This window comes from Tigriopus californicus, chromosome 4 (assembly GCF_007210705.1).
Source record: "Tigriopus californicus strain San Diego chromosome 4, Tcal_SD_v2.1, whole genome shotgun sequence".
In the NCBI taxonomy this organism is placed as follows: Eukaryota; Metazoa; Arthropoda; class Copepoda; order Harpacticoida; family Harpacticidae; genus Tigriopus; species Tigriopus californicus.
The window spans coordinates 3943513-3959687 of record NC_081443.1 but is presented as its reverse complement, the minus strand read 5'-3'; the positions used below and the strand labels follow the sequence as shown (position 1 = coordinate 3959687).

Genomic DNA, 16175 nt, shown 5'->3' with positions numbered 1-16175 from the left:
CCCCCCTCCTCCTCCTCCTCCTCCTCCTCCGACCCTGCTCCCTCCCTTACTCATCTCATTCTACTTGCTTCACTGCGGCCAATAGAGGTTATTGGGTTGGCATTCCTAAAGCTAGCATCAATCATGAGATGGATAAGCTAACGCAAGAGATTAGCATTTAGCTTCCACAAAGATTGGATCACAAGTCGAGATTTGGTCATGGGTTGGTCGAATGGATGAAATGGGCTTCGTTCAAATCGAAATTAGCAAGCCGTGTGAAGAGGAAAGAATACAATTTGCCGAAACTTCTACCGAAAGCTAGTTTTACTCTCAGGGTGCAAATAGAGTTAATAGATATATCAATAAAGGCGGTATTTAAGGTTCAGTTACGGGTGTATCCTGAACTCCCGTTACGGCCCGCGATGGCTGTAAGTGCCATAAGAAACTTGATAATCTCGGACAGCTTGTTTGAGAAACTTATTTTAAAGAACTGTAAATTCTTTCATATATCAACGAACAACACTACAGTTGGTACTTGATTAGCTGAATTACACCACTCAAGAAAAGGTTCCTTTACTGAAGAATAGAAGAAAACATTGCACTTGAAAACCAAAAATGTAGTCTACTTTCTGAAATCAAGTTTGCTCCCTTCTGATATCTTAAACACGTTTTCTTTGAGATGCATTTTTTTCCAAGAGGGAGTTCGGTCTAAAAATCCTTTTCTCGCTTTTTAGTAAGCAACAACACTTTTTCACTATCCACTATCCTGGGATCCCGTTATGTACTCAGCGGTCTATCCCAACTCAACCAGCACCCACATGGACACACACGCTCACACACGCACACACTCGAAAGAGAGACCATTTGTTCCTCTACTACGTTGGTTTGTAGTACATATGAAACGGCCATTCTAGGTCGTCGACCACAGATGAGCGAACAACGCAACAATCCTGAAAGTTGAAGATGGCCTTACCGTTTCACAGTGATGTTGTCAGCCCACGGGTGGTCTTGATCACTACTTTTCTTGGCATGCTTTAGAATCTTCTGTGTGTCTATCAAGGCCGTGAAAGCCCGGCCTTCAGCACTTCAAAAAAACTTGTGGTTCTCCAGAGCCTTGTCACTGAAACCAGTGATCTAGCGAGCAAGTCTTGCCTTCGCTTTGAAGCGTTGAAATCACCACTCACCACCACTAGCCCTGTTCATAGACTGGGAAAGGTCCGGGTGAATTGGCACCACCAAGCTGTTGTAGCTCATCATCAATGGCTGGCACACATCAGGTCTTTCCGAGTGAACCACCGGCTGACGTCGGGCGCCCTCCGGTTATATGGTTCCGAGGGCTGGTTGCCTATTAAAGGTACCATGGTGGCTTGATTTTCTCGTGACTTCCCGAGTTTCTCCATCATATTTCGATTTTTTCGTATTTCATTTACTCGATGTAGAGCCATATCTCTAACAGATTCCAACACTGTTATCATGTCAAAGGGCACATATGGCCCCAATATATGAAGATAGTCGGTAGCGGTGTTGAAAAAAATATCTGACTTTCTCGGATTTCTAAATTTCTTTCCCGTCACCCTATGTGCATGTGAGTGAGCATATGATGCCGGTTTAGAAGAGGAGACCCTGCTCACACACATGGTGAGAAGACGAAGAAGGCAAAGAGCCTACCTCCCTCTCGCTCAGGTGGATGAGGAGCTCTCTGAAGTTGCTTAGGTGTGTGCCTATGTACATTCTACGTAGCTACACGGACATGGGGGGAGGGGGGAAGGAGCAAGTGTGCTCTCTGGTTTATACGTCGCTGGTTGGTTGGAGGGAAATGGAGAGGCCGTCCCTCTCCACCAAATGGCATGGGTTCTTCCCTAGGCATTTTTCCTGCCTGACTTGGAGTAGTCGACGTCGTCGTCAGAACGACCTGTTACTACCAAAATAAGTTGGTCACACACAGCTTGCCAATGCTCCTCCAAAGATTCCTTCATCAATACGTAGACATCATGTTGTGCCACATATCAACGTGGTTGTTTTACCAAAATACGCTTTCCTTGATCTCCTCGACCATCGTGCGTTCATTTTAAAATGTCCAGGGTATTTGATTAGTCTTTAATTGGTCTGAAACGTTGTTTCTTAGGTCGAAGTTATCGTTTCGCTCATGTGATCTCTTGATTTAAAAGTTAAATATGAGAGGCAATTTTTAAAATAAACCATGTATTTGGCTTTGCCCAAGAATTATCTAAGAAGAAACAAGAAATATTTGGCATACTTGTGGATGTCTCCAGCCAGTGGTTGTGCTTGTTTTCACCTGCTCCATCCAAGGAACTACAGAATGTGGCAGCTTGGTTTACGACAGCTGAGCCATGGAGAAGTGGGTCACCAGGACTGGAAGCTGTTGTTTCGTTCGGAACGGCAAGTCTCGAAACATGCGTGTATGTGTGAGGAGAACGACATACTGTAGACCAATGCCATGAGTAGGACCCCACCACTTCTATTCTATTCACTACCACTACCATAGTAAAGTGCAGAATCAACGCGATTGTTGTCTCGTACTTCGAGCAATTCGCTACCCGTCATCCTTGGCATACTTTTCGAACGACACGGTCTCAGATCTGGAGCAGAAGTCTCTTTTTGTTCCTACTGATAATCCCTCACATTGCATAGGTCCTTGGTGCCTGACGGACTAATTGGCTGGGATGGAAGATCTGATCAAATCTGCAAAGCAGACTCGTTCCTTATTCGAGGAAAGAAATGTGTCAACTCTTTTGCGTCACAGATCATTCATCGTTGTCTAGGAAATGCCAATGGGTCATTTTGATGTTGACTTAATGACAAATTGTCGAAACACGTTATGTTTTACTTCCAATCGAACTTTCAAACATATAATATGCAGATCAGGCATAAGTTGATCATCTTAAGTTCAGTTCAAAATTTTCCAACCGAGTCGGGAATATCAAATTGGGCACGTGGTAGGGTGGGACTTCCTCTCGGACTCATTCGTGGAGACCTGAAATGAAACGATTGTGTCTGTCATGGTTATTTTTGTTCTGTTGCCGCTTGATCGTACTCGAAATTGAGAGCGAGGAAGGGAGCAATCACCTTCCCCACAAAGACTGTTATTAGCAAATCAAGTGTGCTACTGACACACTCAATTTGAGTCCCTGAATCACTGTAGTGAATGCAAAATTGTACATATACCTATAAGTCGTACCGGTTGAAACTGGCAAATGCATTGACAACATTGCTTACCTGGTGTTCACTCTGACTTGGCGGAAACTGGACAAAAATGAGAGAGAACGTCTCCTTTCTTGTGGGAACGAAGGTCCCACCACGTCAGGAATGTAGTTGGGATCCAACAACCCTACCGAATACGAATGGGTTTCATCTCATTGGGCTATGATCATTAAGCAGAGAAGTGTTCTTAAGCACCAATCTATTTACCTCTAGTTGCGATGGACAACGGTTGAGGTGAGAATGTACCGTTGTATCCTTCCACGCAGATCTGAGGAACGCTCGGACTAGAGTCGTCCGAAAAAGCAGCTCGCTCTCCAGTTTGACTCGAGTTAGGAATATCTATAGCATCTGTCAGGCAGTCTGCAGGACAATGAACAAAACAAACTGTACATGGATGGAGTGTATGGACATGCTGCACTGTGTCAGTGGAACACTCACTAGCTTGGGAAATTGAGTAAAGATGAAATCTAGGCCAAGGATGATGTTACGTTTAGTGTGTTAAACGTGACTACAAGATCTTGAGAAGAAACTCTGATATCAGTGTTAACTTTGTGATTGAACCATAGTTGTTTTTGTTGCTTTCCAAAAGTGACGATTTCCCGCCATCAAAAGGTCGCCATTTGCATTTGTAGACCAAAACTGATAAGACAAGTGATTACAATGTTTTTCATCGATGATCTGCCTATTGTCCAGTTTTAGAAACACAAACACATTATACCCTAATTAATGTGGCTTTGAAGCTCATGAGGAGATCAGTCTTCCCTCGTCATATGGTAAAAGTGAACGTTAAACCAGAAGACGCTTTTCGAAAACATCTAACCTTTATCTGTGGTATCTGTCCTATTTTCTTCGTCGTCCATGTCGTTCTCATCCATATCAAAGTCATCGAAAGAGGAGATTAGGCCTCCAGTAGGCCGGTTGTCTATATGTTGCCGAAGCAACTGAGCAACACGAACATGCTCGAATTCGATGGCCTCACTTAAAGGAGTACGATTCCATCTAGATAGACATATGCAAAAAAAGAAAATTATAATGGTTTGATTATGAGTTGGTCAAATTGAACCTATCAGCCTTATGAAGTAAAGGAAATTCACGGAAAAATGTAGGACGGCACTCTGATTTTGGGCATTTTGAGGAGGGATAATTTACTATATAAAAATGACTGTACTGATATTAAGACACAATATCAGAATAATGTTTGCCACAACGGGCCGGCAAATTGAAATAACTAACAAATTCAGTCGATGTCCGGTGGAGATTGGCTATGATAATAAAATTATCTAAATTCTCCCTCCGCAAAATACCCAACATCAAGGTACTGCACACTACATTTTTCCTTCAAAAGACTTTGCGACAATAAAACCAAATGTACCAAGAAGCATGGGACCATACCATACTCATATGCTAGATGGCAATGGAAGGCAATTGCCTCCAAGCAACTGCCAGATGAAATTAGTTGATGGTTCAAACAACGGTGATGTGAAAAATCCAAGACAAATACTTGAAAAGGCAGCAGGATCGAATCCCCAGTTTGATTTTTGTTTTGTTTTAAATATTGGTGGACTGAAAGCTCTTTTTGAACGATTTTCAGCTTGGGTTGTGTCTACCGAAACCGAAAGCAGATGATGAGTGAGGAATGAGAATTTGACGTTTCTCTATTTTGTCAGAACATATTTGTTCTTTCACATGAAACAATGTTTATCAAGTGCTTTAGGTCATAACTCCATTTTGCTCAGAAGAGATTGTAGAATTCTAAATTTTCCTGTAATGTTCTAGATTCCAGACCGAAAGGCAGTAAGTTCCGGTTAAGGAAAAGTAAGATCCATTTCGTTTCTAGTCGTCCTTTACTTTGCATGGAATTACGCAAATATTATTTGGTTATCTCGAGGGCCAATAGGGCGAACCGAACGACCGTTATGAACCATAAAATTGTCCAAAGAGTCCTGGGCGGTCCAGAAACGCATTGGCAAAGCTTAACTACTTGGTTAGACCCGTATACCGAACCTGGCGAGGAAGATCAAGAAAAAGATGGAGGCCAACTTCCGTCTGTAAACTCTCCAGGGACAAAATATTGCCCAAAAGTTGTTGGCGTCTATTCACACAGTGAACCTTGCCCAGAATCTCATCCCCTAAAAACTGGGGTCCAAGGGCTTTTGGTCCAAGGGAATGCGTTCCAAGCCGAAATTCCTTTACTTTTTCGTTCGGAAGCACGTTGAGGAAGTTTTTCGAACATTAGCTCCGTTTAAAATGACGTCGAGATGTTTTAATCCAGAATGCCAAAGTCATATGCAAAGTGTTTGGGTCCTCGAATGGAGCATTGCATGGGAGGGGGTGGAACATTTTTGAAACATAAATTGAAGTGGACAATATGCTCAAGAAATTTAATTAATTGCAAACCTGAGAATTTTTGCCGTACCAAGTGAAGTTTGGGTCTCTTTCTCCACGTACCAAAATTGCACCGTTGAAAAGAGGGAGAGAGAGATCGAGGAATTATTTTAAAACAACGGTGCTCAGTTGAGCAGTCCACCAATGAAACGGCTCGTCTTGCGAGCAGAAATGAACAAACAAACTAACTTTCCTATCTTTGCCTTATTAAGCCACTACACCTGTTAAATCCTCTCAATTATGCATTTACATGCTGGTTTTCGTGAAGTCTGGCATGTCTTGCAAGATTTATCCTCAGTGGCTAACAACAACGCTCATGCAATGATCGGTTCAATAAGTGTACAACAATCCAGATTTCGGGCATATTAACCGGGAAAGTAATTGCGATTGCTGCCCTTTTTTGTGTTTCTCCCGTTTCTTGAGATTTCATTCCCATTGATCGCGTCTCATTTCCGGTTTGAGGCTTATTTCACCATGATCTATGCCCGGAGGGTCGGTGATCAATGTGTCAGTGACTGGCTTACCTGTCCATTGGATCTGGGTTTACTTGACACGTCTCGAGCAAGAACTTGACACTCTCGAGGTGGCCTTCCGCTGCTGACAAATGCAAAGCAGTTCTCCCATCGTAATCACCGACATTCAAATCCACATCTTGGAGCCAGGCTCTGAAATAGATCGATGACCATTTACCTTATGAGAGAGAAAGAAAGAAGAGTGGAACAAGATTTGTCTAGCACCTCTGGATTGAGCGGTTGTCTCCTGATGCAGCGGCTAAAAGCAGTTGGATGACCACTTCGCTGGCTGTTTCATACTTTTTGAACATCGGGTCAACCTTGGTGTTGTGACTTAATGGTTTACCTACGCCATCGAATCTGAATGAAGAATCAAAATCGAAGCTGAAGATATATATGACTCGTTGCTTGAAGAAGAAAAAAATGATTTGACTTATACCTGTGGAAATGGTAGGTCTTGATAAGCTCCTTACAAAATTGAACCCCTCTGACGGAGTTCCCTAGATTGTCCAAACATGGGGACCACAAAGTGATCCCCATTACGTTGGGAATAACCAACATCAAGGTTCCACCTCCGCCAGACTTGGCTGGTAATCCGACCTGAGATATCATATGTCTCTTAAAAACCATTCTTCCAAATGTGTTTTTGCGGAGTGACGACCGGAGCTATTTTTATATACTTGGTCATAGCATTAATGGCCGGGACTTGAATGAAACTAGCACAACATAACGTTGTGTAAGAGACTTTATCCGAGCACAGGTTTGATTTCATTCTTGGACCTTTGACCTTACCTCGAAAGCGAATTGTCCGGAGTAGTTGTACATGCCACAACTGTACATGAGTGCCAAGACATTTTGAACGGCCTCCGAGGCTAAAACGCGTTGCCCAGTGATCGGACAAACCCCTCCTTTGGCAAGTGTGGCTGCCATGACTGAGCTGCTTTCACAAGTCATCTCCAAGGAACAAAGCTGTGTAAATAATGGGATGAATGAGAAATGAACGATATGCCTAACGCCTTACAATTCAGTACGGGGTGCTAATGATGAAAAGCAACCACAAACTTTGTGAACAGGGTTTTCAAATACGACTCAGATACTTGAATTAAACAAAGACCAAAGGACTTAAAACGCCGATAGATATGCTATTCATGATTACGCGCATCAGATTTCATCTATTTCTGACGACTAATTTTCAAAATATCACTTTATTTTTGCACCAAGTCAAGGCCTTGTGCGGCCAAAATATTGGATAAAATCAGCTTCATAGACCTTCGTCTTTTCAGAGTTGAGAGTTGTGTGCCAGATACCTAGGATCTTGTTCTTGTTCTTTCGCAGGAGGATTCCTGGAAGTCTGATACTGTTGCTATTAGATGCCACTGAAGGCCCCGACTTGGATCGATTATTTCAGAGATATTTTCAAAATTGCTCGTCAAAAATACATAAAGTTTGATACTCATCATCATAATAACATATCTATTGTTTTCAAGCGTTTTGACATCATGAATATACCACCAAATCTTCTGGAAAACATTTCAAATCCTGCAAGGGTTAAACTCCCAGCCTTGTGACATCCCAAAATGAATTAAGCAAGGCGTTTTATACTGTTTTGTTGATGGCCCATTTAAACTTTTGTATCCTTTCCCATTAAATTATACGATCATTCTTATCCGAATTATTATTAAATGAGTAGAAGTTCATATTTTTGTAAAACTGTCTTTCATGTTATCTCAAGAACTAATAGCTTCTTTTAAGCAACATAATAGTATTTTCTTTTTATCTAACCAAAATAACGGGACAAAGTATCCATGTTGAGCAAACTTAAAAAATCGTATATTTAACGTCAAAAGATGGACTGATCAATAAATCTAATCAAGTTAATGAACATTCACGTTCATTAAAGTTGTCAAGCGCGTTGCTAAAAATCCGTGTACATACTGTAAATCTGGCGTAATCAAACCCCACTAAGACTTCAAATACTGATTTATTTGTTTTTAATTTTGCCAATTCATTTCAAGCCCGGAATATCTTGAGACTGTCTATTACATCTCACAAGTATGATATTTGACTTTTCACGAACGAAATAAAGGTTAATATGCCAGAGTCTTTATTACGTTGTTCACTCTTCACGGCTCGCGGTGTTACTCGCAATGCTGAATACTGAAGTGTTTTTGCAAATGCCAAGACTTCTAATAACGATTTTTGTTGTTATTGAAACAAAAGTAACAACTTCTGTAAAAAATCATCTTGGATTCTAGCTCAGAGTAGAATATTAATCCACTTAAAACCTATAATTAGATAACATTTTCAAAAACGTAATCAATAGATGATGGTAGTAACCTTAGTTGCGTTTCCAACTAAAATTTTATTCAAATCCATGAAGTAACCGATAAGACATTTTGTTTTCAAAGATTACATTTGCATCAAATTTGACTACAAATTGCTCCGGTTATATCTTAAAGCAATTGCCAAGAGATATAATAAGCTTTTTCTATGCCTAAAATATAGATGGAAGTATTTCACTTTTCTGAAACAGGTAGAAAAACCCGAAAATAGTTTGCAATATAACTTAAAACTTACTTAATGTCAATACTTCACAACTGTGATGCCATACTCTTCAATCGCAACTTTAATCAAGCTTAATCTTGAACTTTGGCAAAATACTATTAACGTTGAATAAGAACATCGCTAGTACGTATAAATCAATTATTGCAAAAAGTGACAAATTTGAAAATTGAATTGTCACATGTATTGTTCAAACATTTTAGGAACATGATGGGATAGTGTAGCTTTTGGCAGTCAATTATTAAAAATTAATTAAAAACGAAAGGCAATTTTACATCTTTTGTGAGTTTTAAGCGACATTTTTTGATACTTTTAGCTTTTACAGAAGTCTTAAAGAAAACGGAAATTCTTTATTTCTTGCCGTGTCATTGAAAAAGACAATAGTATTCCTTGGGAATAACTGGAAACATAATTAGGCCATTTTCGATCTGTTAATGCGCAAAACGCAACCATTAAGGTGTAATAACTAAGCATAACTTCAAAATAGAAATAAGCATACGTCAATACATAACTAAAAGTATGTTTCATACTGATTGACTACTTGATGCATTTTAATGGGATTTGAATGATTGAACAAACATATCTGAAATACTTTTAAACTTGTGTATTTCACAGAAGTTGTTCCTTTTGCTTCTTTGACAAAGAAAAACATATCTAGATGTCTTGGTATTTGAGCAAACAGTTAACCAGAAAATGTAACCACCGTGGGCTGTTTGTTCACGCCTATCGTAGACGAGGTGGAGGGTACTGTTCAGCACGCTGAAAAGCTATGTTGGTGATTTTGTAAGAATGGGGTATTATTTACAACCACCTGAAAATGGACTTTTATTCGCAATATCCCGTTGGGGTGTCGAATAGATAATTGACATAACAAGAATATATTTTCTTTGAGATTTTAATTCAGATGATACTTCCATAATTTTCTGGTAAACTCGAGCTGATGCGACTTCTCAATCAAAAGTTAAAGGAACATTTTTACTTGACCTGCTCCTTTTAAAACACCGTGTAAATGAGCATTTTTCCTCGCGTCAGGTACCCTTTCCTAAGATTTAGCAACAAAAAGCCAAGCCTAATTGAAATCCTCAATATGATTTTTTGATGACTATCATAGAACCAAATCCTGCTGCAAATGTTCAAATTAGTTGCAATACTTTCAGTTTATTACTGAGCCCAACAATTAAAACGTTTGAGTCGTTACCATGCAAACAAATAGTGCTTGAGGAGTAAACTTACTTGAAAATGAAAATCGAGTATTTTTTTGATGTCCACGCCAGGAGGGAAGCATTTGTTTTCACGCATAAAATATGCCAAGGCGAAATTCCGATCAGCAGAAGATCTCTCGGTCAAGAAAACGGAGTTGTTGAATTTAACTTCTTCCATACCAGCCATCTCCTGGAAGATCAATACTTTTGGTTTTGGCATTTACAATTCACATAGATTCACGCTCTCGTGTTCTTCTCACCTTGAAGTAATTGTGAACAAATTCGAACTTAGCTGCCATGTCCTCCAATTCGGGCTTGACAAGTTCCAGGATCAAAGCAGCCGACATTATTGCTCCAGAATTTACCAATGGGTTATGGGGTTTGTCTGTGAATCCAAGGTGATTCAAAGCTACATTTTTGTCGAATTTGTAGGGTCGGGTTGGTAGTATATCTCAAATATTTCAAATAAGCTTGGTATTAGACCATTTTTGTCAACTCCTTCAAATGTTAAGTTTTAAGCTATCATTCTCCACAGAGAATTTCTAAAAGTAAGGTAGACAATTTGGATAAACAATCCCTACAAAGACTTATTGCATTCTTCTTTCTCAGAAACTCATTTAGTGTGGACTGATTCGATCAATCCATTGACCCAACTCACTATTATCATCCAAAACGATCTCATTAAACATTCGGCCTGATGGTTTGCGACCTTGGTATTTGTGCACCAACTCCTCTCCCAACTCGTTCAGAGTGATTGCGTATGTGACGGGTGTGCTGAAAAAAGAATGTACGCACTTTGCAACGTTTTGGGGGAAATTATTTAGTAAACTAACAAATCGATGGGGCTAACCAGGAGGGTTGGAAAGGCTTTTAGAAGGAATTGGAAATCTACCAATGCCATCGAATAATACATTCCAAATCCATACGAGAACGCAGGAACATCTTTTGCTTCACATTACCAACCAAATATAAAGTAAGAACTGAAAACACACATCCTATCCTGCCCTTTATGCAGCACAAAGTTATTGAACTCAGTTGGAACGGTTTTTTTTTCTCCACAAAAGTTGGAGATATGTCGAATTTACACCATATACATTGCTAATACTTCTTGCATCTCTTTCCAGTTCTTTTATCTATAAAATTGATTTTAACAACCCGCCAATTCATGTATACAAAAGGCAATGAATAGGAACTAGCAAACAGCTTACCAAGTCGATTGGATCGTGAAAAATTCGTCGTAGTTGCCCAAAGAAAATCTTTGTCCATCCACGGTGCAAATGGAAAGCCCCCACTTTTCAGCCCCCAAGGTCCTCATGTGTGGAATGTAGGGAGCTGCTGTCCCGGTCGTATCAAACTTGAACTGAGTGGTATTGGTCAATGTTGTCGTACACTTTATGGAAATAACCCTGGATCCGTCAAAGTTGGACCATCAGTGTCATACCTTCTCGTAGATTTTCGTAATGTCGTCACAAAAGACGTCGAAAGCTGGGATAATCATATGGTTGTGCAGTGCCTTGGTGATTAACACAACATTTTCCCTCATTACGGTGGTAAACGTTTGAACATCCAGCTTCAGGTCTTCCACTGAGCTTAACGTATGTGGCTTAAGCTTGTGTAGCATCTTCATCATATTTTCCAACCTCGGGTCAGTCTTGCGAATCCCGCATTTCTGAACTTCCTATTGGAGTCCAAATAAGAGGTTGCGTTTCGTCGTCTCCGATTCAAGCGGAAAAAGGTCGGCCTTACCTCCAGAAAGACGGCAACGGAAGCCTTTCCATCCTCATTTTTGCAGATGTCGAACATCATGGTCAGATATTCGTCCGGTCTGTAAGAAAATGTCAATAAATATAGCAATACATTTCGTAAACACCCTTTACCAGGAATCAAGTGGAAGAATATGGGAAGTCCAACTTTCAGGCCCAGTCTATCACAAATGGAGGCGCTTCTCCAACAATTGCTCCTCTGTATTCCTTTCAGGTTTTTGCTCATGGATTCGTTTTTTAGCCAAACCATTTACATGAGTCTATGGTTCTAGTATGGAGCTTACGTGTCGCCTTCAGCCGAGCTGGCACATTCCCCGGTTACTCTGAGAGATGGGTTGCTCCAATCCATTGTTCGATTCCCGATTTGGTCAAGTCTCAAATTCCTCCAGAGTGCTTGGAGTTGGCAACCAATGTTTTAGACTTCAATCCGCGAGGAGCATCAATGATCGACTGAGAATCTTCGCCAAGCTTGGGTTTTCATTCCGAAACCCAATCGGCCCCGTCGATTCCTCTGCACTGTTCTAATCAAGGAGAAAACTATACGTTCAAAGCTGATTATGCACACACTGGGAGACATACGTAAAGCAAAACCCATATGTGCGATTCGTTTTAGGATTACTGACCATTTGAGTCAAAGTTCTGTAATTTGGGCCTACAAGGTCATCACAAATATGTTTCTTCAAACGTCGCATGTTTCGAAGAGCGAATTTTGAATTTGGTTTGAAAATGATCATAGTAAATCAATTTGACGAATTCGGCGAATTTTGATGACCCGATTGGGAAAAAGTCGGTGTTGGGCTAGATTTTTCTTCTCGAAGTCCTAGAGCTTGGCCAAGATTTTGGCTATTGTTACGAGATTAATTTTGGTTGAGGAACTTGACACGATCTAATCTTCCCGTCTTTGATGTCGAGAGATCTGACTGAAACCAGATGAAATGGGAGATCCTCGAGTGATCAGATTGTGATCTTGTTTGTTTAAAATCTATTCACAAAAATCATATGAACAGGCAACATGATAGATGTATTTTGAACTCATAAGGCGAAATAAAAGTAAGCGAGTTGGATGCAACTCAAAGAATCGCTAAAAGGAAGCATTTTTACAATGCTCGGACAGTTTTGTGGCCAAAGAATGTCGCTGACAAATTTGTTCATTGTCTCATCATGTTTCTAGCATTAGTTTGAGTTATTCCCAGTTCTTCTTTTTGTCTTTTCCGTGATTTGCAGCTAAGAAAGCATGTTTTTGCGATATTGGCTTGTTAAGAGTGAGAAACCAATTCAGCAGGAAACTCGAATGTACGCCGAAACCTTTCAGAAGCCCTTTCAAGCAAAGGAAATTGCCCAATCATGGCCAGGAGGCTCTTGTGGGGTTCTTTTGAAAATAAAAGCCAGATTTGCTCGAAGCCCCGAAGAAAATCATCCGATAAAGGCTTATGGCTCTCTTCGTTGAAAAGGTCTTGTATATTTGCCAGTCAAAAGGTTTCTATCGATTGGATTCCATACTTAGCTTTCAGCAGAGAAACGTGAGTCAGTCATGAAAATATATTTGCTTATCTCACACCGTACCATGATGCTAACTAAAAAGGTGATTCTCGATTACCAGTCAGGCGAAAACCAGGGGCGTCCATGGAACCCGTAGACAAGCTTTACTTTGTAGTTTGGAGAGTTTAGGCTCGATTGTCACGCACTGCCAAATGCTGTGTGACTTGGACTTGTGGGGCTTACCAATCAAAGACTTCATGAACGCTTCGGTTCATTACACCGTAAATTTTTGTTTGGGACTTTGATCCACAATCCTATCCCCGATTTAATCAATGAGACTTACGCAGTTTTAGATGCATATTAAACATGGCTCCTGAGGCTAGTGCCAAAGGCGAAAACCATGTTTCATCTGGGTTTATACTACTGCTACTAATAATAATTAATAACTCTCAGACTCAGAAATTCGTGCCGCAAGGAGACGTTCTCTGTTATCTGCTTGTTTTTGCGTATAATATGCCTGATGGGATGCATTTTTAGAATTTGCTTTAGACCTATTTCAAGCTAAGCAATTAGCAGTAAAATAGTAATGAATCAATGAATCTGAATTAGTGGTCATTCAGGTTTTAGGAAAGGTAGCTAATGAGAAATACCATTGAAGGTTTTACAAGGAATGGTTCATTTTGACCAAAATTTGTTGCAGAAAAATTGAAGCCCCAGATCTGAATTGAATCTCATGTCGTTAGAAATACCAAGTTGATTGATTACGTTTTGAAAAAATATTCTTTTTAAGGTGCTCTAGTTAACCAATGCGAGCTTAAGCAAAACAACGTTATTATCCAAATAACGTCTCTTTTGCAAAGTAACACACCAAATGTAGAAAGTTAATCACAACTTCATGGACAGCCATAGCGTCTCGGAAGCAGAGAATCATTTTCCATAAAGCATCTTATTTATCTGCAAATATATATGAGAGGACAAAGCTTTTCAAATTGTGGTTGGATATATCGCACGTTTAAGTCCAGAGATAGCATCACGATGCTAACCCTGTACAAGTCGATTGCCCAGTCACATCTTGAATATGCTTCTCCCATTTGGGCTCCAATGAGTTCAGCAGGTTTGCCAAAGGTCGAAAAAGTCCAAAGATGTTTCACTAGAAACATCACAGGAATGAGAGAGCTCTCATATTGGGAGAGGCTAAAAAAGTTGGGACTGTACAGTGCTCAATCAAGGTACGAAAGGTACCTGATACTGTACGTCTTCAAAAGTGTCCATGATCTTTGTCCCAACCCAGGATTTAGGGTCAATTGTAGTGACCGTAGAAGCTTAATGTGCGTTTTGAGAGCACCTTCAAGCCGTCGAGAATCCAGGTTAGTTTGAACAATGAAGTCCAATTCTCTTCTTTCTCGGGCTCCCCTTCATTGTTCAAATTGCTGCCCTCAAATATTCGTATAATAGGGAGTATGTAGGTGTTGATCCAGTAGCAGGATTTAAGTCAGACTTGGACAACGTAGAAGCTTAATATACGTTTTGAGAACACCTTCAAGCCCTCGAGAATCCAGAGGCGAGTTTCTTAGAAGTGTTACTTCCGAGTAAGAGCTAGGACGTTATCCTGTATGAAAATTTAAGCACCGTAATGGTGAGTGTATGCTCGTTTTGGGTAACGTCCAAGCCTTAACTCCAAGGTAAAAGGATTTAAAGAACGGGCCTCAGGCTAGTTCGAACAATGAAGTCCACCTCTCTTAGTGCTGGGGCGTGTCCAATCTCGGGTCCGAGTGTACAATTTTCATTTGTTTCAATAAATTTCGTCAGAAAACGGGCTTTTCTTCGCCATGAATTGACCAGGTAGGAAAGTAGGCCTTGAATGATAGTTTCATCAGCCTTCTTCTGCTTAATTAATGCAAGATGAGTCTTTTTGGATGACTTGAGTCCAGTAAAAGACTCAAACCGGGCTCGGCAAGTCCGACAAAAAGTCAGAAAATCGAAGGACTCGCCCCTGCACTAGCCTGTCTTCTATCTCGGGTTCCCTCATTGTTTAATGTGCTTCCTTCAAATATTTGTACGCAACATGTAGACGTTGTTGATTCGGTAATATCTTTCAGGTCAGACTTGAACAACTAGCATTCCAGATCAAACTTACATTCAAGGACCAGCTCGGTCTGCCAACTCAAGTTCGTTGGTAGACCAAATATCTTATAAAGATTAAAAGGTAAAAATTAGACGATGTATAAACCTTTCGTTTTAATAGTACTGGATATTGCATTCCCTATAGCGGTTAGAAAAGCCCGTGGAAAAAAACAAACCAAAAATATTCTGTTCATCATGATGCTCATCTGTCTAACACTCTGTTCGCTTCTGTATTTTGGCAGGAAACGAATCATGTATATTATTTTCAAGGACTTTTCTGCTTCGATTATAAAAGCGACACTTGAGTAGGAGTTATGGATTGAAATAGAAGATAAGATTCAAGATTCCGTTTGACTTTAAGGTTGTCTCTTATAAATCAATTCTGCCAAAATATGCTTATTTTTTATTCTTTGTCGAATACACTGAATTTGAGATCAAGAGCAATTTCAGGTTGTTATACTTTGCAATATTTTCATGAAAATGACGCTTGATACCAATAAGAAGTGCGACAGTGCATCCACGTCCTTTTCAATCTTACAACAAGAAGTGATGCATTTTCTTTCACTTTTTTTATTGATTTACTTCAGAATTTACTCGCCCACAATTTGAATGAGCGGTCGTAAGAGCAAGTGGCAATGAGTGATCCATCGGGTGCAATATCACAACCCATGAGGCGGGCATCGTGGCCTTTGAGGGTAGCCATGTGCTGCCAAGTTTTTGTGGCCCACAGCTTAGCCGTGCAATCGAAGGATGAGGTCAGGACGTATTCGCTCCGGGGACTTTTATCAAAAACAACATTCGACACCACGTTATTGTGAGCCGGAATAGTGTACTCCTTATTCCTCCGTCTAAGGTCCCAAACGCGACAACTGTTGTCGGTACTGCCAGTGATGATGTGATAACCATCCAAAGACCAGTCGACGGACACAATGCCTTTCAGATGACCT

At 40.4% G+C, this 16175-nt stretch overlaps 2 protein-coding genes across 3 annotated transcripts; both read right to left on the bottom strand.

Moving 5' to 3' along the window:
- Positions 1-2803: 2803 nt before the first annotated feature.
- Positions 2804-12086, bottom strand: LOC131878968 (glutaminase liver isoform, mitochondrial-like). 2 transcript variants are annotated; one of them, XM_059225144.1, is made up of 15 exons: positions 11910-12086; positions 11609-11687; positions 11304-11540; positions 11071-11222; positions 10521-10636; positions 10123-10247; positions 9894-10052; positions 6891-7067; positions 6538-6698; positions 6324-6458; positions 6111-6251; positions 4022-4200; positions 3409-3561; positions 3217-3328; positions 2804-2974 (listed from the first exon to the last, which is right to left on the bottom strand). In XM_059225144.1, the coding sequence occupies exons 1-15, from the start codon at positions 11972-11974 to the stop codon at positions 2893-2895; spliced, it is 2073 nt and encodes a 690-aa protein (XP_059081127.1). In that variant the 5' UTR covers positions 11975-12086; the 3' UTR covers positions 2804-2892. The 2 variants fall into 2 exon arrangements, with proteins under 2 accessions (XP_059081127.1, XP_059081128.1); XM_059225145.1 differs by lacking the exon at positions 11910-12086 and adding an exon at positions 11740-11817.
- A 3533-nt stretch (positions 12087-15619) lies between these two features.
- Positions 15620-16175, bottom strand: LOC131878973 (U4/U6 small nuclear ribonucleoprotein Prp4-like; the record flags this gene model as incomplete). The annotated part of the gene is given in 1 exon segment (XM_059225150.1): positions 15620-16175. A coding segment is annotated over 1 exon segment (364 nt), but the record flags the coding sequence as incomplete, so codon positions are not given.

Coding starts and splice junctions, on each gene's coding strand:
- LOC131878968 (XM_059225144.1), bottom strand. CDS start 11,974: ATGGATTGGAGCAACCCATCTCTCAGAGTAACCGGGGAATGTGCCAGC. Junction 10,248..10,520: donor GATCGTTTTGGATGATAATA/GTGAGTTGGGTC, acceptor TTGGATTCACAG/ACAAACCCCATAACCCATTG. Junction 2,975..3,216: donor CAAGTCAGAGTGAACACCAG/GTAAGCAATGTT, acceptor GTTTCATTTCAG/GTCTCCACGAATGAGTCCGA.